Source organism: Rhizoctonia solani, chromosome 4, assembly GCF_016906535.1.
Source record: "Rhizoctonia solani chromosome 4, complete sequence".
In the NCBI taxonomy this organism is placed as follows: Eukaryota; Fungi; Basidiomycota; class Agaricomycetes; order Cantharellales; family Ceratobasidiaceae; genus Rhizoctonia; species Rhizoctonia solani.
In genome coordinates this window covers 3,322,147-3,344,715 of record NC_057373.1, presented here as the reverse complement: position 1 = coordinate 3,344,715, position 22,569 = coordinate 3,322,147, and the positions used below count along the sequence as shown (strand labels likewise).

Genomic DNA, 22,569 nt, shown 5'->3' with positions numbered 1-22,569 from the left:
AGCGCAGTTTGTCAGAAAGATTAAGATCAATTATTTGACTAGATCGTAAGTAATGAGACAAAACTATTCTACATACAAGCACTACGAAAATCAAAAACAATTTCCAAAAGCAGCTAACGCATTCAAGCTATGCAGTCTTGGATGATGGATTCCCTCAAAACGAAAAGTAGAACCCTAGACTTGAGAGTCGAGAAAGATATCGTGCCTAAATCGGACACCTTGTCGGCCAACAGTGCAGCAAACACAATAAAGAGTCAGCGCCAAGGGAAGCTGACTGCGGTTGCTCCAGCACGACTTGCGAAGCGTACACGCAGCATTCATAATGACATTCCTCTGAACACCTCTGAATACAATACCCCTAGATAATCGGCCCATTCCAATGGTTCTGTTAAGCCCAGGAGGGTTCAAACTACAAAGACGGCAAGGTTACACTGGCTTCATAAAGTTTTATTGGCCCCACTGCTCGAGGTGTACCGAAATGTTCAGGAAGATTGACACACTTATTCAGCACAGAAGGATTATGCACAGGCATTAGACACCTTAAGCACCACCACAATTTCAAAAAGTGGCGAGCCAGTTCAGGCGAACGCCGCCAAGCAGCAAACTTTCTGACTGTGAAGGAGGGGATATTAACGTCGGACAGTAAAATGTACAAGCTTTTGAGACAACTTTAGGCCGAGCCAAGGGGAGAAATCGGCCACCGCTTTTTGAAATAGTGGTGGTGCTTAAGGTGTCTAATGACGTCCATTAAACGAGGCTAAGTGGATAAAGCTGACAGGCTCCGCGCATGCACGTGTTCAATGCGTCATCTTAATCTGCACATATAATACTCAGACACCATAGTTGAGATCAACACACTAGCATTCACCTTCTAATTACTAGCAGACTTCTTAAGCTTGGATGCCTCAGTCCCAGGCACCAGGATCTCGGCGGAACGTGATCCTCCACGGTAAGTCGATCAATTTTGCCAGATCAAACTTGACCATGCTGAATATATATGCGCATATCAGATAGACATGAAGGCGCAGTCAATTCAGTAGTATTCTCACCGGACGGCAATTCGGTCGTTTCTGGGTCTCATGACAGCACTATTCGCATTTGGGACGCGCAGAGCACGTTCTCGAGAGGCGACCCAATAAAGGGACATATTTGGCCATGGGGTGTGAAATCGGTCTCCTATTCTCCCCTCGGTGATATGATAGCTTCTGGATCTGGCGACTCGACGGTTCGCTTGTGGGATCCGAACACTGGTCAACAAATAAACCAACCGTTCAAAGGACATGAGGATGGCGTTGCCTCGGTTGCGTTCTCTCCGGACGCCAATCTCATTGTTTCGGGTTCGAATGATACCACTGTGCAGCTGTGGAATCTTAAAGGCGGTAAATCCCCTGGCCCATTTACCGGGCATACAGACTGGGTCAATACCGTGACATTCTCTCACGACGGCACCCGGATAGTTTCAGGTTCAGGAGATCGAACAATACGTGTTTGGGATATTGAGCGAGGGGAAGCGATGACCATAGATGGTCACACCTGGGGAGTCAATTCAGTCGCGCTCTCCCCCGACGACACACAGATTTTGTCAGGCTCACACGATGGGACTGCCAGTCTGTGGGATATCCGAAGTGGAAAAATGATAGGTAATCCGTACAAAGGGCACAACTGGTGGGTCAGCTCTGTCGCCTTTTCTCCTGATGGAGTCCGGTTCGTCTCTGGTTCCGGAGATTCGACTGTTCGCGTTTGGGATACACGAAGAGGGGATTTGATTACTGAGCCGTTTGAGGAGCATACGAGCTGGGTGTATGCGGTTGCATTTTCGCCCTGCGGAACACGCATTGCGTCAGGCTCAAACGACAACGCAGTTATGATTTGGGACATAGAAAACAGCTCTGATTCAGACGATGATGATGGCTCTACGATTGCACTTGAAGATGACAAAGACTCAAGTGTTCTTAGATCCGATAACTCAGGAAAGGTTACCCGGAATATGGTGACTAAACAAATATCTTCCTTGTCTGTCTAGCTATTAACGTAGGCTGAAGACTATGAAGGACATGTTCGACCGTCTGCTTGATCATGGTTGTATTGACCTGTCGACCCGAATGGACATCAGACAGGATAATGCCAGAATACTCACTGGGGGTAGCTTTGGTGATGTATGGAAGGGGGAGCTGTACAGCGGAAATAAGGTAGCAATTAAGGCATGGCGCTCTTCCGAAATTGACAATCACGACTACAAAACGCTCAAGGTGTGTTCCATGTCCAGTCTTTATAATTCTCCCTTTAGTTTCCTCGGATGAAAAAGCTACATTAACGGTAACGTAAACCCAAATTAGCGCGCTACACGAGAGATATTCTACTGGTCAAGAATGAAACATGATAATATCCATCAGTTGATGGGTATTATTATCTTCAAAGGAGCATTTCTCGGGATGGTTTCGGAGTGGATGGATGATGGTAACCTACGTGAATATATACTAAGAAACCCTCGGGTCGACCGGTACCAAATGGTTCGTACACGGTGCCAAATCATCCCTAACCCCCCTCATCCGCCAATTAGGCTATTCAAGTCGCCTCAGGCCTCGCATATATGCATAATAGTCAAGCGGTGCGTCCCACTTCTGGACCTTTGAAGAGCAAATACAAATATTCATGGCCATCATTTAATAGATACACGGTGACCTCAAAGCCGTAAGTGACTTGCACAGTTTTAGATGTAACTGAGTTTCTCATTCGGTCCGAAGATGAATGTCTTGGTTTCCTCCGAAGGTGTCGCCAAGCTAAGCGATTTCGACTTCTCGATTATGTCAGGAGTTAGTCTCGCTTTCTCTGGAAGTAGTAGTAACAACCAACCTGGAAGCACGCGATGGGCGGTACGCCAACACCTACACATTTTCCTTCAACCTCCCAACCCTCCTTCTCTAGGCACCAGAGCTACTGTCGGAAACCCCTTCCAAGAGGAGCAAGCAGAGTGACGTATACGCCCTTGGAATGGTGAGAGGTTTGTGATAAGCAACGATGTCTAAATTAACACTCACTTATTTTAGACAATACTTGTGAGGTGAACCCATAAGCTCTAACGTATTCACTGACAGAAAAGACTCAGGAAATATTTACTGGAAACATTCCTTATCCGGATTGCAAAATGGATTATCGAGTAATATTGATGGTGCAAAAAAAAGTTCTACCAACTCGTCCGATAGACCGGATCAAGGATGATGGGAGAGGTAATCAGATATGGGAGCTACTTATGAGCTGTTGGAATTTCGAGCCTGATTCTCGACCTTCAGTAGCAGAGATAGTTGAAACTGTATGTCTCTTAGTTACCAAAGCAAACTTCTCACTCACGAGTATCGTCGTGCACACTTCTTTCCCTAGTTGAAATTTCTATTTTCCACAAATGTATAAGAGGTTTCGTCATTTTTGACTATTGAATTATCCCGATATGTGTAGATCAAACCCTTGAGTTTTCTGAAAGTTTCCGTCTTGCAAACTATCCTAATATGACCAAATTCAATGTAGAGAGGCTCTAATTCACAGTTTCAAGTTTACAAGTCACTACATATTCATGCACCCTAGTCGAGAATCTGGAGTGAGTAGTCGACTTTTATGCACCATCTGAACTCATCCACAAAAGCCAAAGGTGTAGTAGTAGCTCGCTGTATTGATAGCGTTGGTATCGATGAAAGTGTGTGATGGTCAGAGTGTACCTACCACTGAACATATCAATATCGAGATAGTTGTTCGAAACGGTTAGTCCTAGTGCTCTTTCTCAGGATATAATGGAAGCGCACATACTGATCAACAACGTTACTCCCTCCGGCACACTCGGGATCAGTGTCACTGGCACAAACCAAGGTTCTTGCATTAGAACCATCACGCTTATAGCCAACTCCATGGTGTACGTAGGTCGCATCAAGAACTTGAGCCGGAACCGAGTCCTGAAAGATAGTTTTATATAAGAGTAATTTTTAGAGTACGTATGCGCTCACCCCTCCGTTGACAACACGGTATACCTTAGAGCTTGAAGTTTTTGCTACCATCAGTGTGTGCCAAGACTTGAGCCTTATATGCTCACCCAAGGCGAGAGTCCACCCAAGTGGCAGCTGCCTGGTTCATAGTGCGGAATTATCCGTAGGTATATATCTCAGAAACCTTGCCAGAGGGGTATAAATCTCACGCGCACATTGCAGCAACCGCAGCCCCTAGAGAGTGGCCAACACTGAACATCATGTCAGCATTTATAAGTACTTATAGTAGCATGTAAACGGTACGAAAATCACCTACCAGTTGACTTTATAGCCCTATTGAGTTGAAAAGTTATTCGTTAAATTGAGAGTCCAAAGTGTATGATACTGGTACATACCAGAGCTGAGGCGGCGTTGAACGCAGTTGCGAATCCGTTGGTATAGTTCTTGGCGTCCAGGTACTACACAGACGCTGTGAATTTATCTTCGAGGTGACACTCAAAGCACTCACGTTGGTGTAGAAGCCATGGTGAACGGTGCAGCCAGTACATCCTAGGGCAAATGCACCTTGGTCACAAAAATTCCCGTACACTCATGCCCCTTACCTGGCCAGCTAACAGGGGTGGGCGTGCTATCTGCGTTGGTCTGCCCATTTCGAAGGCTCAATGTACCTTCATATAAAGCAATTAAGTATAACTCTAGAACACGCGAGAAAACTCTCGTACCGCGGAATACAATGTTCACCTCCTTGGTTGCATTCATCTGAATGATAAATCTAAACAGACGCGTGACTTTTAGATGCACAGCACGCTAACAGGGATGGTCAACGTGCCCGTTCTGCCCGGCTGGACTCGTAAATTGCTGTAGTACCTTAGATCCCGAGATGGACGACTCGCATCCACCTGGGTTGATGTATGCCGCCATGGCAAGGCGGCATGAAGTTGAATCTTGTCAATAACATCGGCGGGAGCATTGGTTGTTCCCCTGGGTACGATGGAACCGGCCAAAGCGGCAGCGGCAAACGCCGTGACAGTAAGAGCCGAAGTGAAGATCATTTCTCAAATATAACTGAATATTCTCAAGCTTTGGTTGATATCTTTGTCGATATGAGGTGAGCCTTTTTATACTTCGTGCTGACTGAAATGACCATGCGCATGTACGTAGGCCCTGGGTTCTGAGTTATCTATTACATATGATTTATTGGTTTCTTGCGAGCAGCGTGAAGAGTCGAGAATACGGTGCGTGAAGACGCGCACGTAAAGTGGTTACAATTGGAAACTCTGCATTTGTGCACCATAAGTTATGCTGCCATGAGATATATGGTTCATATACATACAGAGAGAGAAAACAACTTCTAGCAATCCAATTAAATATAGGCATACATAAGGTCAGATAATACAAGGAGTGGAAGTGAAGAATGACACGGTACTTTGGTTAATCGGCGGATGAATGACCTCGCCGCATATAACCACATGTTACTTCAGCTTCCTAACTCCCTCTCCACTAAAATGGAAACTCTTACACATGAGTTATAGTTGGATAGCATGTTCAATCAGGTGCTAACCCCACTGGTTAATGAGCCACAGCGGAACGAGTGACCATTCTCGGCACCGAGAGCAGCACCGGCTGTTACTTCGAGCCCTTAAATTCGTACTAGAGGAATAATGCCACCCGGGAATGCTCGATCAAGTGAGTTCTGTTAAGCTCCGGGTCCGACCCCATATAATCGAGCATAGCAGGAAGGATTTAATCACATGGATTCGATCGGTTCTCAAGGTCTATCAGTTTCCGCGATTGCCATGCGAAGATCAGTCGCAACGTGATCATGAGGTATAGTCGGGCTTAGAGGGCAACTGCGCCTAAAGAAGTATTGAACTTCATGATTTTACCAATCAATACGTTAGTCGGAAATCATATGGAACGGGAGATTGGTACTATAGAATATCGGGGTCGGCATCAATTTACTATATTTTTATTTGGATATCTGTCGGTTCATTGCGTCCTTGCTTGGAGTAAAACAGCTATTGTATATGCTTCCGATTGCAAAAAGGTTGGTAAAACTTAGCCTACTGGGGGAAGAAGTCTTTTCAGACTTAGTATAGAACTTATCACCCCCATCTCATTCGTGCTCTTTCTTGAACACTTTTATCGAGCTCAACCCTCCTGTTGTACTGCTCAATAGTCTCAGAGCTGAAATTTCTTTCACTAATGGCTCTTGAGCTTGGCTCTTTCGGTCTTTTATCCCCTTCAAAGAGGCAAAATAGTTATTTATCTCCCAGCCATTCTCACATATCGTTACGGCAAGTAAGCGACTTGTTGCAATTGTGAGCTTACGATTAGTCAATCATAACTCGGTTTCTGGCATTGAATATCTTGACAACATTTAGAATGTGGTGATGAACGGGGTGCTGCGTTGGGATGGTGAGAATAGATTTTCTATAGAGTCAGTTCCCAACGCGCATAAAGCCAAGTATAAGAATCCGTTGTTAGATGGGATCGTTCAATAAGTGATGTTTCGCATCGACAGCCACGTACTAATGCTTGTTGTGCAGCATAGAATAGGGACATGGGCAAAGGATTTGGCTTTGTAGTTTGATTTTCCGACTACCAGATGACTTTTCGTAAGATGTCACTCCGGATTACCAATTGCTCTACCCTGGGAGTAAATTACTTAGCGCTTAGGCTAAGTAATCCGCTTACGAAGCACAGAGCGCTAAAGTTTACCTGACAAAGATCAGTTTGTGGGATTCATTACATCGGTGTCGTAAGATATGTGGCTGTGTAAGTGTCCGATCTTATCCGATAGGTTAAAGCTCCGCAGCTTTAACCAAGTTTCCCCCACGACCGCGACGACAACTACCTGTTCAACAGCTCTGTCACTCTTTATTGGTATCTGTCTGCGATGTCGTCCCAAGTTGTACTCTCATCTCACTTATTATTTGGATCGGGGCCGTACGAGTAAGTGCGCACCATGGGCGCTTGTGCTGATTTTGTGGAGTTTTATCTGATAACCTCAATCTGTTCTTCTATGGCCAACTACCACCGGGTTTACAGTTGGAAAGAAACCGACCCCAAGTATGCTTATGCATTCACTGCAGGATGGGTTTCTGTTGCTCTTACTATCGCAATTTTCCGACTCCCCAATGCTTTACGCTCTCTTTGGCAAGAACCTGGCCGAATTCATCCGGCCTTAGCTCTAGGCATCCGAGAAGGGACTGAGGCGCCTAAATATGGGAGCTCTGCACACTCTATTCCTTCGGCTGGTCGTTCCAAGATAACAGTATGGGCATCTGTGGTTGGTGCATGGTTGATGTATGTTCCCCCCGGTTTCAAGCTCGATGTCGGGCAGTGTGAGTAAATTTCAGCCGATGAGCCGAGTGCCATAGAGACCCAAGGCTGAGATGTTACCCCAGGTCTTGTTGTAACATCCTACCTCTTGCTTGCCGCCTTTTGCATCTTTGATCACCCTAACCTCTTGAGTTTTCCCAACCGACCAGGTACGTTGACATTATACGCCGGCGTGCTCCGAATCTCGATTGATTGATGCTTCTCAGGCTTCATCGCTGTTGCCCAATTCCCCGTTCTTTTCCTCACGGCGGCCAAATACAACCCGTTATTTGCATTTATCGGGAGAGGACACGACAAGCTTAATTTTTTGCACCGATGGGTGGGCCGTGGAGTATCACTAGCTGTGGCGGTTCACGCTGTGTTCTGGGTGTGGAAGCGCTTCAGGACCGGAAAGGCATGCAGGTTGTATACCTATCAGGCGGATACAACTGGAATAGCCGCTACTATTGTACTGGCCATTATGCTAGTGCTGTCGCGCAGCCAGGTCAGAAGACGATGCTATGAGTTATTCTTTGTGTCCCAGTGAGTCAATAATTTCTTGCTCCGCTGGTAATTCGTTACTTATTTCACCTTTAGTGTGGTCGGCACTGTTATATTTATGGTTCTTATTTTCTTCCATGTAAAGTGGTATTTGGCCGGCACTTGGATTTTGACACCGACGATCATTTACGCCCTTGATCTTGCTTTACGATCCATCCGATTCCGAGTCAAGGACGCAAAGCTTGAGGCAATTGACGATCAGATGACGTTGGTGCGTATTTTCGCCGTAGTATGACATAAGATATTAAATTTTATCCAAAACTGGGTGGTAGATTCATATTCAAAATTGCGGTTCGGGCTGGCGGGCTGGACAACACGTTCATGTCCGTCTCATCGCACCGACTGGTGTCTCCAACGAGTCGCATTCCTTTTCGGTTGTCAATGCGCCTCGTGCGTCCAAGTTCAAAAACTCAGTTTTCTCACAATCAGCTCCCCCCGCAACTCCAAACTCGGCAACGCCCCTGATACAAAACACGGACACACCGAACACGGAAGAGCAAGGCCTTCTCACGCTGGCAGCACGTGTGACAGGTACATGGACAAGAGACCTAAACTCGCTTGCCCAAACAGGAGTTCCATCTATCTTGCAACCCGGTACCGCGCAACCTTTGGCACCGGCTGAAGGCACTCCAGCGGCAGACCTCAAGAGCCCAATACGTGTACTTGTAGATGGTCCATATGGCGCTCCACCGAAACCTTTAGGAGAACGAGTGGTCATGGTTTGCGGTGGATCCGGCGCTGCCTACATTTTCGGAGTGCTCGCTGATTGGCTTGACGAAGGAGATGTGTTTCCCGAGGATGACGAGGACGAAGACGAGTCGGGCTCGCACCAATCATCAGGACCTTCATGTGTCCACAGTATTCTTCTTATATGGTACATCCGGGAAGCTCGATGCGTACGTTGGTTTGCCGACAACCTGCGACGCATAGGGGCCTTGGCTCGCGCACGAGGAGTCAGCATCGTTTTGCGGATTTGCGTAACTCGAGAACAAGGTCGACGGATCTCCAGCGAGGATAGCGTCGATAGTCCTAGTGGAGCGGCCAAGGATTTCCGGCTTTCTACTCTTTCAGAACTCGATGCTCGACAGCACTCGTATATTGTTACAACCAAGAGCAAGAGTGGACTTTTGGGACTTGGCCTACCTGGAAGCGTTGAGTTTGCGCGCCCTTGCATTGGTGACATTGTACAAGAACAGATCAACGCATGGGCAGCACCCGAAGTAGACGTCGAGAGCGAAGGAGATGCATATGAGCAGATTGCAGGAGAGGAGAGTGATGATGACGATGCACATAGTCTATCTACTGGAGGTGCATCCTCTTTGCTCCCTACTGGTGGGCGCAGAGGAACGGGGGTGTTTGTTGTATGCTGCGGACCCATGCCAATGGTTCGTGAGACCAAGGCGGCTGTGGCGCGTCTTCCTGCTCGCGGGATTCGACGCGCCGGGGGTGTATGGGTTCATACGGAGGCTTACGAGCTATGATTGTCAAGATTTAGATTTTTATTTTGTATCGCATGCGCATGTAGCTTTCGTGTCTTATTTACTTGCTGTTTTGTAATTATAAATGCTGTCATGGTCCAATATTGTAGACGCTGCCAATCAACGAGCCTATTATTTTTAGGTTCATATTATGTCACATGGCTGTAATCCACTTGTAGCTATAAATGGTGAAGTACCTTTTCAGGGGCCCTAGGCGTTTTGTACAGTTCGCCACAGGTTCGCCCTCATACATCACTTTCGACTCACTTTATATCGATATTCGCACCCCACAAATACCTTTTATGGAACAAGTAACGACGCCATACGCCAATCCAATCACGCCATCCTTCAGCGGCCCTGAAATCCACTCAATACAGTCGACGAACGTCTAACCGAGGATATGTATGCGTGCCAAGAACCTACTCATTTCGGCTGGTTTGCGAATCTATCGACCCTTGCCGAGGCGAAGCTATTCGAGTACTTGAATAGAAGCACCATGTGGTAGGTTCTTATCCGTCGACGTTTGCTTCCTCTCCGAGTGCCCTCTTTTTGTTTTCTACCTCCACTATGGCTCAAAAAAGTGAAGATTCGCCTCCGGGCTATAATGCTGAGCTTGAACCTACAGCTACACGGGACCAGGTTTCGATCAGCGCAGCAGAAGACGATATTCTACCGAAAGGCTCCGTCGATCCGGTTTAAAGGAGGCGTCATCCATTGACCGCTAACTGACTGTGGAGCCACGCTTTTTGATGGCGCTTAGGTCGCTTTTATCAGTAAATCCCCATTTTCTCCTTTTCTCGGACAGATTTGACGATTCTGAGAACGGACATCTCTGCGCGTCGAGCCTTTACATCTGTATATACATTTTGTTTTATCCCATTCGGCTTTGTTTTGGCTGCGCACTCCTTTGATTGCGACCGCTTAGCTCAGCATACGAGAGAAACTCGGTGGCAGTCCATGCGCGCAAGCTTACTAACATAGTCCGGGGGCCTACTGACCGACTGAAATTATGTTCCAAGTTGAAAGAGCGATTGAAAATAAGAATTTAATTGTTTGTTGTATGTACATAGTTAGGAGCAATCTCGTTGTACGGAATATGTGCTGGGGTCTCTCGGTGATGTTTGAATATCGTTGTAGCCCACGCAGCAGCTTGGGACCCGTCCATACCATGGTCATATCCATCGGCAAAACGTTGAGAACGAGCAGCGAACCTAATGAAAAAGTGAACAACCAACTAAAGTAGAGTTATAAGGTGGCATACTTGCGCATCGATAAAATTGGGGGTGATTCTAATGCCTTTAGTGCGTTCTCCTTCAACTTTTTTGAGCTACTATTAGGGGGATTATCTCGATAGTCTCTTTTTGCGTATCCCCAGACTTGCTCTATCATACTCAGCTCACAGTGGTACTTTGGGAGAAATACCACTTCAGTTCCCAGCTCTCGAGCAGCCTCTTGTAAGCCTGATTCACGATTATTGAAATCTGGCTGGTTCATCATTACCCAACGACAGCAACAGTCAGTCTTCCCTGGTTCACATCCCTTCGTGCAAACTGCGTTCAAATCGGCAAGATGACCGAGACCGCGCTCTCGAAGAATCCACGACATTCCCTTGAAACGATTGGGTTCGTTTGGGTCATAGAACTCCTGGGGTGAGCCGTCTGGGAGAAAACCATTCTCCATTCTCACAAACACGCGTTTGTCGTCCTTGTCCTTGTAGTAAGGCCAGTCCAGAAGCGGACCCTTGGGCATTCCATAAGCGGAAAGTGAGGAAAGCGAGCGTTTCGTGTGCGAAGGAGCATTGTCGTACACAAATATGTGAGTGAACTGGGGGAAGTGTTCGTTGACAATTTTGACAGCATCCTCTAGTTGAAGAATGACACGGTCGTTTGTAAACCATCCATCTTTGTCGCCCCCGGGAAACATTGTTACTCTCGCAGATTCACTAGATTCATTGTGAGTTTCAAGCAATACACATTCCACTGCAACTTACCCATTCGGTCCACGCAACCACCCAAACTCTGCACACACAAAGTCGGCCACCATTAAACTACACCCCTCTCCTTTCTTGTGTGGTACTGGGCTTTCTCCAACAAAGACCCATCGAACTTTACGACGATCGTTTGCGTAAAAAATTGTCTCGTCGTGAAACCACAAAATAATGGGTTTCTTGCCAGGTAGTAATTGCAATGGACGTGTAGGATCTTCAACACCATCCCGATTATAAATTATTTGCCGCCGCTCGATTTTCTTCAGGAAAGGTATGTATACCTTTTGCCGGTATTCAACTACATCTTGTCGTTCGTGACCGTCAAAGTATTGGCCCACAGGTTCAGATCGCCAAGAAAAACCAGCCCAAGAGAGCCAGCGTTGTGCTGTTCAAAGACTAATCTTTTTCTTGATGTCCAGTGTTTTCCGAACCTCTGGATCAGACAGAAAGTCCACCACATCCTGTGCACCCGCCAACTTCCCAGCTTTCTGTAAGTGAAGCCTGATTGCAGATGACACATCCTCATCCTCCAGTGTGGATACGTTCCACCAACCTCGGATATTCCCAGGTAAGTCACCATAATTGATGAGTCAACGGGTCCATTTACGGATTGTTTGGGCATATGTATCTCTTCGATTATGCATACGTGCTGCATCCTTGGATGCCTGAATAAATTTCTTTCCTTTTGGCTCAGCCTCAAGGAATTGGTTCAGACAGGCTTGTATTGCAGTGTATCGCTCAGCAGTGATCCGGTCCAGGTCTTTGTACTTGTATCCACCTGATGGAAGTTGGGTCCGGCGTGCAGAATCAAGTGTGGCAAGTGCTGTCTGCGCTTGGGCAACAGTTGGTGGGCGGTAATAACTAAGTTCCCATGGGAGTTCTCCACTGCTAGAGCCAGAGTTGGAATCTCCTTCAGAATCAGAAGAGTCAGAGTCAAAAGAATTGGGGGAATTGGGATAAGCTGGAGGATGATCCAGTTCGGAGCCACAGGGGTCAGGGGCTGCTCCAGTAAGTCATTTAATTTGCATAATCTGCTTAAAGAGCCAACCTATATAGACTACATCCACTCCTAGTCTGCAGAGTGATGTCTCAGAGTCATTGTACAAGTCCAGTGGCTTGAATACACTTTTGTTGTTGTTGTCTTCATTGTCAAAATGAGCTGTTTTTATACGTTTTTGCTACCATGATATCAAAATAAAATTCATAAGATCTATTTGACACACTTACATTGGCCCTGGCCTTTTCAAGAGCCTGTAATTGCTGCCTTTTTTTATTGCTGATAGTCATTGGGAAGTATGGTTGCTCACTCAATCTAGTTAGCGGTCCCCCGGACTGTGTTAGTAAGCTTGCGCGCATGGACTGCCACCGAGTTTCTCTCGTATGCTGAGCTAAGCGGTCGCAATCAAAGGAGTGCGCAGCCAAAACAAAGCCGAATGGGATAAAACAAAATGTATATACAGATGTAAAGGCTCGACGCGCAGAGATGTCCGTTCTCAGAATCGTCAAATCTGTCCGAGAAAAGGAGAAAATGGGGATTTACTGATAAAAGCGACCTAAGCGCCATCAAAAAGCGTGGCTCCACAGTCAGTTAGCGGTCAATGGATGACGCCTCCTTTATGGAGTGTCGGCGTAAGTACCTGGGTTCCACCTGGCTCCGCTCCACACTTATCGTCATACCTTAGGTGGGGGGTAATCTTCCTGTGGATAGCGCTATATTCTTAGAATTTCTGCCGGGCACTCACCAGTATCTCTTAACAATACTGTCAATTTGGTGGGCGTTCGGTCAATTACTTGGGAGCTTAATAGCATGGCCGATTATTTCGAACTACTCGTGCGACGCAACCGCGACGACATGTGCTCGTAGAGATAACATGGTATATCTATTTCTAGTAGTCTTCTTCTCATTATCTTACCTGAGCTATACAGGGGTGGCGCTACTTCCTCATTGCCATGGGTGGTCTCATGATAGTACTATGGTTCATCCGATTTTTCGTATTCCGTCTTTACGAATCACCGAAATACCTGATGGGTCGTGGTCGATTCGCCGAGGCAGTCGAAGTCGTTCACGCCGTTGCCAAGTATAATGGCAAGTCTGTATCACTGACGACCGAAGAGCTCGAGACCGCAGGTGTCTCTGGCAATCATGCGAACACGGCAAAGGGTATCGAGGAAGGCCCTCGTGAATTAGATACGACTGCTCGAGCCGCGCTTAAGCGCAAGTTTGAGCAATTCAACGGAGACCATGTCCGATCCTTGTTTGCAACGAGGAAGATGGCTATTTCGACCTCGTTAGTCATCGCGATTTGGGGTACGTCCACTCAGCGCTTATCGTCATATGTTGCTGATCACTATATTTATAGCTATTATTGGCTTGGCGTTCCCGTTGTATAATTCATTTGTCACCTATTTCCTTGCTACTCGAGGAGCTGACTTTGGCGATGGATCGGTCTACATAACATACCGCAACCAGGTTATACTCAGCGTCATTGGTGTACCCGGGGCTCTTTTAGGAGGATGGGCTGTCGAGGTACCCTTCCTGGGACGGCGTGGAACACTTTCGATTACTACAAGTGAGCGCTCCCCCTGAAGATCTCTGGTATCAACATACTAATAGAGTTGCTGCAGTTCTCACTGGTGTCTTTCTATTCGCTAGCACAACCGCCCGTAGTTCTGATGCACTGCTCGGGTGGAACTGCGGGTACAGCTTTACCAGCAACGTGAGTTTTGCGTGTCCCAATACTGAATGGTCTCCTGATCCGCTTGCAGATCATGTACGGCGTACTGTACGCAATGACTCCTGAGCTATTCCCAACAAAAGATAGAGGAACTGGAAACGGCATCGCCGCAACCGCAAATCGTATTTTTGGTATCATGGCTCCTATTATTGCATTATATGCAAATTTATCGGTAAGTTATGAGATGGGTAGTATCCCGCACGTCTATTCATTTCAAAACGCGTTTTCAGACCTCGGTGCCTATCTACGTGTCAGGCGCTCTCTTCATTCTGGCTGGATTTGTTGCCCTCTTACTTCCATTCGAACCACGGGGGAAAGCTTCATTGTAATTCTATAAACAGATATGTAGTTTGGTATGTGTTGTACTCTGGAGATGATGTATTCGTATATTTGATAATCACAAAATGAAATACCTTGTCTCGATCGATCGGTGTAATGAGTTCGAGCTAAAACTATAGATCGAGGCTTCGTCACAACTACGACACCAATTGGCCGTAGGATAAGGTCCACTTACGATCTGCACCCATGGCTATGTGCTGGGCCCACCGTCATCCCTCCGGACAACACTCGGGGGAAGTGCTTCATGTCTTGGTACTTGGTTGGGGCTCGGACTCGGGGGAGGGAAGGTGCTTATACCGAATACACCTCGGGCTCCCTTAAAGTTCTAGGCTATGCAAGCGTGTAAAATCAAGCATAGCTTAGTACTGAGTCTATAACTGAACACCTATATTTCCTTATTTGCATCAAGATAAGCAAAATGCATCATTCACTGCCCGAACGCCGTATGGCTTGCACCAACCTAGACTCGTGCACTCTCGACTTAAAACATCCAGCTCGCCGGCTGTTTCTGACTATTCTCACCTCTCACTTCTACTCTTTGAGCACTCTTAAGCTTAAATTCGAGATATGTCGTCGAACTATTTACAACCACAACTCTCCGAAACGTCTGAAAGCTCACAAAACTCTGTGGGTAATCAGAAAGCCGAAACTAAGCGACCCAACCTTTTCGTGCGCCTATTTCAGGCATTGGGGTTCAAAAAGGGATATAATTTTGTTCTCTGTAAGTTACTCATGCCGTTTGCTGATCTGTCCAGCTGACCAAAGGCTATATCCTCAGGGTTTATCTTTGGGTACGAGATCAATGCTTTCATTCATATTTCTAGAACCAAAACGCTAACACCTGCACTTGTAGAGGAGCTATGTTCGGCTTCGCGCTGGCACGGTACATGTACCTGAACCCCTCGATCATGCTAAACAACATAGCACCTGGCGAGGGATACTGGTTCCATCGAGGCGTGTATCGTGTGGGCATAATCCTGCACGTTGCCGTCACGCTCACAGCCGGAATAATCGCTGTGACCCAATTCATCCCTATTATCCGATATAAATCAATCATTGTCCATCGTATCTTGGGCTACATCGCATTGTTCCTGCTAGTCATCGGTGTTGCGTCGGCACTTGCCATCATGCGCCGTTCATTCGGGGGCGATCTTAGTATCCAAAGCGCTGTTGTAGTGCTTGGTGCAGCAACTCTGATTTCTGCGCTCCTTGCTTGGATCAACATCAAGAGGCTTCAGATTGATCAGCACCGCAAGTGGATGCTTAGAACTTGGTTCTATGCTGGGTCTATCATCACCGTCCGGCTGGTTATGATCATTGTCGCCCAGATTATTTCAACGATTGGAGAATACTATACCGTAAGTTCCACTGGCCAAAAATGCTTGACATGAATAACTGACCTGATTTTAGCTGTGGAATTGCGGCGAAGTCCTATACACCTTTGATAACGATTCGACTAGATTGATAGCATCCTACCCAATGTGCACCGGAGACCAGCTCGGCTCTATCCATGTACCCGTGCTCGCTGTATGGACTGGTGTGGTTAACATTGGGTCTGCTCTTCGTGCAAGCTTTGGTCCCGCCGTCTGGGTTGGTTTCCTACTTCATGCTATAGGGTGCGTCCGCTCGGCCAGTCAACTTCCATTTGTGCTGACTCGTAATTAGGGTCGAAATTTACATCCATCTCACACCAGGTGAAGCCGAGCGATTGCGAAAAGTCTCGTACCAGAGGCAGCTGGAGGCGGGCATGAAACACCCCGGGAGTATGGGAACTACTTCAGATAGGCTTGGGGACAACTTTGGGGTGATGTACAAACCTGAATAAAAGGGGGTATCTTTCTCAAGATTGATGAAGTTTGATGCCAAGTATCTCTTAATTTATGTATTTTTAGAGTATGGATAATGGAAATTTATAGGCTCACTGGCGCAAGGAGAAGAAGAATATAGTTTATAAGCTCAAATTCAGATCTGCGGACTACAGCGGAAATCAGGCATCTAGTCTATCGTATTCTATCTCTGTTTTGTAAGGTCAATAGGAGCCGCATATCTTTGTTCCCCGTTTTCTCCTTTTGCAAGAGAAAGCGAAAACAGCATCACAGGATCTCGGAAGATACCACAGCCCCCGATCGTTGGTTAGTTAATAGATATCGCCCTCCGCATGATCTCGGCACACGGGTCCAACGTCCTCTTCCCCTGTAAAGACTTCCCAAGGCCAAGTCGCAAGGATGCACTGAAACTATAAGTTTTATTGGTTAGCTATGCTTTTGCACGTGTATATCACACTCACACCCTGCCCACACGGGGGGTCACATTTTATCCACATAGTCCAGTCAAGCCAATCCATCAACTCCTCGATCTCCTTTTTCCACTCGATAACCATGTATTTGGAGAGCAGCGGCTTATCACCTGAGTCAAATGCGGTCGCCCACACAGTAGTAAGAGTTGAGCATATAGCCCTATTTACCCTTTCAATACTGTTCGCGAGCCTTTTTTCTTGCGCTGTTAATTGTCGTTCACGAGCAAAATCAATAGCCGGGTGGTTCGCACAAGCATCATATATGCGTGTTGGCCAGTCGTCGTCGGGAGTGCTATGGCTAGCACTAGTGTCGCTGGAGCTAGTATGAAGGGGTTGTTGGTCTCCCCGCCTCACCCTAATGCTGTTAGATTTGGATTTTGGGAGAACGATGTGAGGCGTGAGCATAATGAGGATCTTTTCTCTTGCCTTGGCTACGATAGCTTCGGCGTCAAGGTCAGAACGTCTAAGTAAATACCGCAGTTCTTCGAGCCGCTCGCCATATCGGCTAATAATATCCTGTAACAACGAGCGCCAGTTCACTGAAGGAGCGGGGCGCCCAGTCTTCAAGACCTCTTCCATCTCAGTTTTTAATCGAGACATATCACCAGCAGAGATGTTGTTCAGGCGATGCTTCATACGTGGGACTCCTTGGCGATCGTGAACAAGACTGCTATATGTTTCGTCGTATGCAGAAACTATGCTAGAATAATCAAGGATGACGCGTGATTCTCCAGGGAAATGATTGTGCCACATCCCAGCGCGGATCGACTCAAAGGCAACGTCAGCAAAGTTACGCTGCCTTCCTTTCCAGCCCGGAGGAGATGGGTAGGCAGGGATCATAGGCCCGGGAAAATGTGGTGTATTTGGTCCGAGTCGGGGATGTAGATCCATCATGGACGTAGCGCTAGGACCACCTGGCACACCTTGACCAGGAAATAAGTTTGTCTCATGATAAAGAAGGTCTCGCCTCGAAGTTAATTGGAGATCGGATTCAATATGGCATAAGACGGCCTCGCTGATAACTCCGGTCAGCCGCATTGTTCAACTGTTGGCCAGGATTAAGCACTCACAAAGATGGCTCCATTCTGTATGAGCCAGTCAATTAGCTCAGGGCTACTGCTGGTGATGACAACAGAACTAACCTCACGATCCCATCCAGTCCCACTTGCTCTGCCCATTTACACATGCTTACTGCATGGACCCAAGGATTGTAGGTCTTTCCGGAAACAAATCTGTCATTGAATGCAATATCTTGAAGATCGCGTGGCCCTTCCAGGGTGGCAGCACTTGTACCGTCAAAGTACCCGAGCTTTAGGTCACGTCTAGGTATGTAGGTATACATCACACATGGCACTTGGGAGCAAAAGATATATGAGTGGTCAAAATCGAAAGCAAAGAACTCGGGTGATGGAGGTGGCTCGAAGCTTGGACGAGAGTGGTACAGTAATGTCCCAACAGGAACCGTGGCCGGAACAAAGGTATGGCCTGGTACAAGTTATTCTAGTATGCCAGCGTCCTCAAGATTATTGGTAGGCATACCGTTTCTGTACACTGTATTTGGCCAGTGTTGTAATAGACCAGAGGCCGAGCTGAAGATTAGATGCGCTGTAGTGTTGGTACGAAAATCACGAGGGGTTCGGGGCAACTGTGGCACTGGTGTAGCCAAAAGAGACCCATACAAAGAAACCATCAAAGCAAGTTGAAAAGACATAGTAGCATTACGAAACTCTTATCCCAAGCGACGGAAGTTCTTGGGTTGACTGGCTGTAGTTGAATGGCCTTGAAGGCCACCGGTAGTAGATCAGTTACAAGGTACGTTTGCTCCCGGCGCAGCCCTTACTATGGTTGATCTCGGAATGGGAAACCATATGGTCGTAGTTGATGGGAGCCCGGCAAGTCCGAGATCATTTCACCGGGTAGCGCCCATGGTGATTACAAATCTGTATCACAACTCCCATGGCCAAACCGCGTGTCCAAGAATAGAAAAATACAAGTATGAGTTACCAGAATACTATATTTTTTAGCCACCCAATAGTTCATATCTCTCAGCGCTATGAAATCTCTTCCTAAACATGATTCTATGCTATTTGAACGTTACCGATATTTCCGGAACTTCATTTTCGCGCCTCTTGCATTACTCGCGACAAAATAGTATAGGGACCTGATGGCATTTCCCCTCCTGTACAGTTGACCATGGATTTCCATATGCGAGTTACTCGTTGTACAGCTCGGTGTCCACTATGCATCCAGAGTAGGCTCTGTATGACTGGAGTACTTCAATATTGATCAGGCGACTAACAATTATCATGGTCACAAATACACGAATACACCTTGCTGATTATACCCTAACTATACTTCGATGCCAAAAGCTACAGTAACCTGTCCGTACGTAGCATCTAATACTTGTGTTCTCCCTTTCTCACCTGCCCCAGCAGCTAGGTAAATTGGCGTGAAATGCTCTTCTCGAGGGTGTGCGAGGCGGAAGCCAGGGTGGCGGGTAAGATTCGATAGTGCTATACGACGGTCAGAGGGCTATGCACGGAATCAATATCAGTGCCCTATCTGTAAATTGAAGAGTCTTACATCTTGGACTTGAACTGCCTCCAGGATTGCTTTGTGGAACGCAATGTATGGCGGAGCGGCACTCTCTTCCTTCCACGCTGACCAGTCTCGGAAAGTGTGTACGGTGAGCCCTCCAGAAAGAATAAGGTATCCCTCAGACCTGAAAGTTCAATTGATATTAAACTACTAAGTCACAGTATATATGCGTACCTCAAAACGTCTACAGTCTTTCCAATCTCCCAGTTCCGATCTGGGGATAAACTCTCATCCTGAGACACTTCAACGATGGGAACTGATGTGAATTCGTCCCCGAACATGATTTTGAATGGGACGAAGACTCCGTGATCAAGCTGTTCCGCTCATTGATTAGGATACGTAGAGCGAGCTGGAGTTAAAACACATACCCCAGTTCCGGGCATACGTGGGCGGCCGTCCTTCCCTCTTGATTCCATCGTCCCCAGTGTACGTGCTTTAAGGCCACCTTCCTTAACAGCAGCAACGACGCGGGCTGATAGCGCAGAGTCACCCCGGGATTTGAACTGGACTTGGTACATCTACAGCCCGGATAAGGTTCTGAAATACTACCAAAAGTAATAACACACTTACCTCATCTTCAAATCCGTAGTAATCCATCAACAAGGGATTCTCCTGGTAGTCCGTCACTAATCATTATATTTAGTGTGTCCGTCTATAGCGAGGACAGGTTATCAAAGACAGCTCACCAAGAACTTGGCCCCGCTCTTCCCAGTGAGCGCTAAAGACTACGATACCCTTGGGCTTGTATTTGTCCAGCAAAGCAGGTCCAAATACCGACAAAAATCGTGCAAGTGCACCTTTACCAGCCTGGTTTTTCAAGCTATCAAAGCGCGGATCGGGACTCGTGTCACGAAGTAGCATGGGACCTATAGCATGTCAGTCTTGCGATAGTTACTTGCTAGGGACATGGCAACTTACTCCCATGAGCAAAGAAAAATGCAGGAATCTTTCCATTGTTGGCTTCAGCAGTGGGAAGAGCATCTAGAGCAGCTTTCCAGGCTTCATCGGTAGTGGGAAGGGTAGGTGCCGCGCCAGACATGGTCTTGGTGATCGTAGGGTTATTGAGCAAGACGGGTGCAGCAGAAAACAAGCGAGTGCTGAGTGTACGGAAGAACTGAGCCAGAGCGAAAAGCACTAGAGGAGCGAGTGCAAACAGTAGGAGCTTATTTCGGGATGCCAGGATGGTGATATGCCATAAGACTACCTAGTGCAGGTTATTTAACCTCAGACCAGTGTGGATTGTCAGTCAGCAACATCAAGGGTGAGGCGCTGAGCGTTAGTCAAGAGATGGTATGTATAATCAGTTTCACGTCATCGAGGTCAACATTCGTAAGCCACACGCTACCTAATTCCAATCCGTTTTGATACGCTAGAGCCGAGGCCCTTTACTTTAGTCGCGGTGCTCGCTCATACCGATTGTATTCTTGGGCCAGTTTCACTAGAACTATATATAGCACTGTGCGCATTGACCGTGAAGCAGGAGCACCTCCTACGGACTGTAAACTGCGAGATGTACATGCCTATGGGGGAGGTGCTACGATGAATTCATTCCGCTTGAATTCCAGTAAGTCCTACAAAATCTCGGTGTCATGTATGGAATGGGACCGGGACTTGGTCAGCGTGAGCTGCACCATGATATGATTTGAGAATTGAAATCCAACCAATAGATCCGTTCACGACCGGACCTTCAGACCCTGACATCGGACGACGAAAAGATACTACTGATTCGATTGCAGGGCAACAGTTCCAACAACGATCGCAGCTATTCACCATCCTCTAGGACTGGAACTTGTAGTAAGGATAGGGAGGAGGTTGTGATGGTAGAGGATGGGAGAATGACAATGTAAATATTTATACTGTCTCTTTTCAGCCGCAAGAACCCTCGCATTCAGCCTGCTCCTGGGCCATGATGCATGAGGCCCCAAAATAGTACCTGAACTGTGCAGCGGGCCTTATTACCTTGTATGTTTGACAAACAGCATAATTGGGCTTCGTTTTTTATCCAATTCACTGAGTTCTATGGTGCTGAATGTGCTCAGGTGCTCTAGTAGGGGAAGTTCTGATGAAAGTTAATTGGTATCCCAGTGATTTCTGACGCCAGTAAAGAACGGGGGGGGGGACAAATATGTAGATAAACGCAAGAACCTATAATATATTGAACATCGTAAATGAAAGCATCGTTGCCATTGCTCATAGCTATTCCCCGCCTCCTCCGCCCCCACCTCCGTCACCACCTCCGCTTCCATCTCCCCCATCTCCCCCAGCACCTGAGACTTCTTGGTGGCCATCGCCGCTGCTCCCTCCACATGGCCCCTCACCCAACATATCACCAAGGTAAGTAGCAGGATTACGGCCCCGGACGATGACCTCCATCATAACCCAGGTTGCTGTCATTGCTTAATATGGACTTTTAAAATCAATTTAGCTGTGGCTCGGCTTACCTACAAGTACATCCTGGATATCAAGCCCCTGATCAAATATATCCAAAGCAGATTTATTTGCGCTGAAAGTATTTATAGCCACACCATTGTGATAAGCCAGGTTGAACCCAGTGTCGGGAGCTGCGCACTAATTTACAGGATTTAGACTTCAACCAGCAAAGTCTGAACCACTTACTGAAAGTCCGCCTCCGTTGATCTTCCATTTGAGAGTCTTACCGCCCGTAGTCTTGTATATTCGAGATCTCAGGGGATACATCCGGTAAAACTAGTCTTGCCTAGTATAATTGAGCCTACCTGGTCAGCTTCCCGGCCTTGGGAAATGCTTTATCTAGTATTCCCGTATGACCTTCAATCATGACTTTAGACTTCGTACGAGTGACATTGGACCATTCAATCGAAGCAACCACTGTACCGTCTCGGGTGATCGTAGTGATAGGCCCAGGGCGCGACGATGTGTTGATCTTTAAGCGTGGTGATTTAGGTACTGTATTGGTGTTAGCGCGATGCTACTCACCTCATAGGTCTTCATTCCCCGATGATAAAGTGTACAGTACAGAGGAGAGCCACCCGAAATACCATGACTAGCGCATTGCCTCAGCGAGATGGATAGAGGAGAAGTCATATTGATTACGTTTGTATCATGTCGTTCTTTGTCAATCCGGGCTCAAAATTGCTTTACGAAACGGCGCGAGGCGATACTGAGGGGAGTGTTCAACGACAAGCCACTTTATGAGTTGTGTCCACGACTTTGTACACGGTCAATCAGCAGTGAAGAGCTGCGTCTGTTTGCTCTAAGCCAATCAGACCCATAGATGAGGGTAACCCCCGTATAGAGCTCG

The 22,569-nt window shown here is 47.0% G+C and overlaps 8 protein-coding genes across 8 annotated transcripts; 4 read left to right on the top strand and 4 right to left on the bottom strand.

Moving 5' to 3' along the window:
• Positions 1-900: 900 nt before the first annotated feature.
• RhiXN_01129 (Tyrosine kinase family catalytic domain protein) lies at positions 901-3,219 on the top strand (the record flags this gene model as incomplete). Its single annotated transcript, XM_043320948.1, has 10 exons — positions 901-949; positions 1,011-1,990; positions 2,043-2,249; positions 2,337-2,510; positions 2,561-2,608; positions 2,671-2,691; positions 2,745-2,873; positions 2,926-2,994; positions 3,048-3,061; positions 3,096-3,219. 10 exons carry the CDS (start codon positions 901-903, stop codon positions 3,217-3,219), a joined length of 1,815 nt encoding a protein of 604 aa, XP_043179960.1.
• Positions 3,220-3,710: 491 nt separating this feature from the next.
• RhiXN_01128 (Lipase (class 3)) lies at positions 3,711-5,023 on the bottom strand (the record flags this gene model as incomplete). The annotated part of the gene is made up of 11 exons (XM_043320947.1): positions 3,711-3,716; positions 3,795-3,941; positions 3,993-4,036; positions 4,079-4,110; positions 4,187-4,222; positions 4,288-4,304; positions 4,367-4,429; positions 4,480-4,520; positions 4,574-4,639; positions 4,694-4,730; positions 4,784-5,023. 11 exons carry the CDS (start codon positions 5,021-5,023, stop codon positions 3,711-3,713), a joined length of 729 nt encoding a protein of 242 aa, XP_043179959.1.
• Positions 5,024-6,996: 1,973 nt separating this feature from the next.
• On the top strand, positions 6,997-9,337 carry RhiXN_01127 (Ferric reductase like transmembrane component; the record flags this gene model as incomplete). The annotated part of the gene is made up of 5 exons (XM_043320946.1): positions 6,997-7,318; positions 7,382-7,465; positions 7,523-7,838; positions 7,893-8,067; positions 8,129-9,337. The coding sequence occupies 5 exons, from the start codon at positions 6,997-6,999 to the stop codon at positions 9,335-9,337; spliced, it is 2,106 nt and encodes a 701-aa protein (XP_043179958.1).
• A 1,042-nt stretch (positions 9,338-10,379) lies between these two features.
• Positions 10,380-12,608, bottom strand: RhiXN_01126 (DDE superfamily endonuclease; the record flags this gene model as incomplete). Its single annotated transcript, XM_043320945.1, has 7 exons — positions 10,380-10,545; positions 10,596-11,276; positions 11,325-11,602; positions 11,753-11,874; positions 11,929-12,321; positions 12,370-12,499; positions 12,549-12,608. The coding sequence occupies 7 exons, from the start codon at positions 12,606-12,608 to the stop codon at positions 10,380-10,382; spliced, it is 1,830 nt and encodes a 609-aa protein (XP_043179957.1).
• A 315-nt stretch (positions 12,609-12,923) lies between these two features.
• RhiXN_01125 (major facilitator superfamily transporter) lies at positions 12,924-14,385 on the top strand (the record flags this gene model as incomplete). The annotated part of the gene is made up of 7 exons (XM_043320944.1): positions 12,924-12,950; positions 13,004-13,195; positions 13,248-13,629; positions 13,682-13,891; positions 13,947-14,038; positions 14,088-14,228; positions 14,287-14,385. 7 exons carry the CDS (start codon positions 12,924-12,926, stop codon positions 14,383-14,385), a joined length of 1,143 nt encoding a protein of 380 aa, XP_043179956.1.
• A 577-nt stretch (positions 14,386-14,962) lies between these two features.
• RhiXN_01124 (uncharacterized protein) lies at positions 14,963-16,220 on the top strand (the record flags this gene model as incomplete). Its single annotated transcript, XM_043320943.1, has 5 exons — positions 14,963-15,116; positions 15,174-15,186; positions 15,249-15,753; positions 15,806-16,011; positions 16,061-16,220. 5 exons carry the CDS (start codon positions 14,963-14,965, stop codon positions 16,218-16,220), a joined length of 1,038 nt encoding a protein of 345 aa, XP_043179955.1.
• A 312-nt stretch (positions 16,221-16,532) lies between these two features.
• RhiXN_01123 (aromatic ring-opening dioxygenase LigB subunit) lies at positions 16,533-20,328 on the bottom strand (the record flags this gene model as incomplete). The annotated part of the gene is made up of 11 exons (XM_043320942.1): positions 16,533-16,631; positions 16,683-17,706; positions 17,762-17,776; positions 17,834-18,176; positions 19,115-19,223; positions 19,275-19,413; positions 19,464-19,603; positions 19,658-19,807; positions 19,860-19,915; positions 19,976-20,155; positions 20,208-20,328. The coding sequence occupies 11 exons, from the start codon at positions 20,326-20,328 to the stop codon at positions 16,533-16,535; spliced, it is 2,376 nt and encodes a 791-aa protein (XP_043179954.1).
• Positions 20,329-21,485: 1,157 nt separating this feature from the next.
• On the bottom strand, positions 21,486-22,259 carry RhiXN_01122 (uncharacterized protein; the record flags this gene model as incomplete). Its single annotated transcript, XM_043320941.1, has 5 exons — positions 21,486-21,676; positions 21,731-21,857; positions 21,906-21,972; positions 22,025-22,191; positions 22,245-22,259. The coding sequence occupies 5 exons, from the start codon at positions 22,257-22,259 to the stop codon at positions 21,486-21,488; spliced, it is 567 nt and encodes a 188-aa protein (XP_043179953.1).
• Positions 22,260-22,569: the final 310 nt, after the last annotated feature.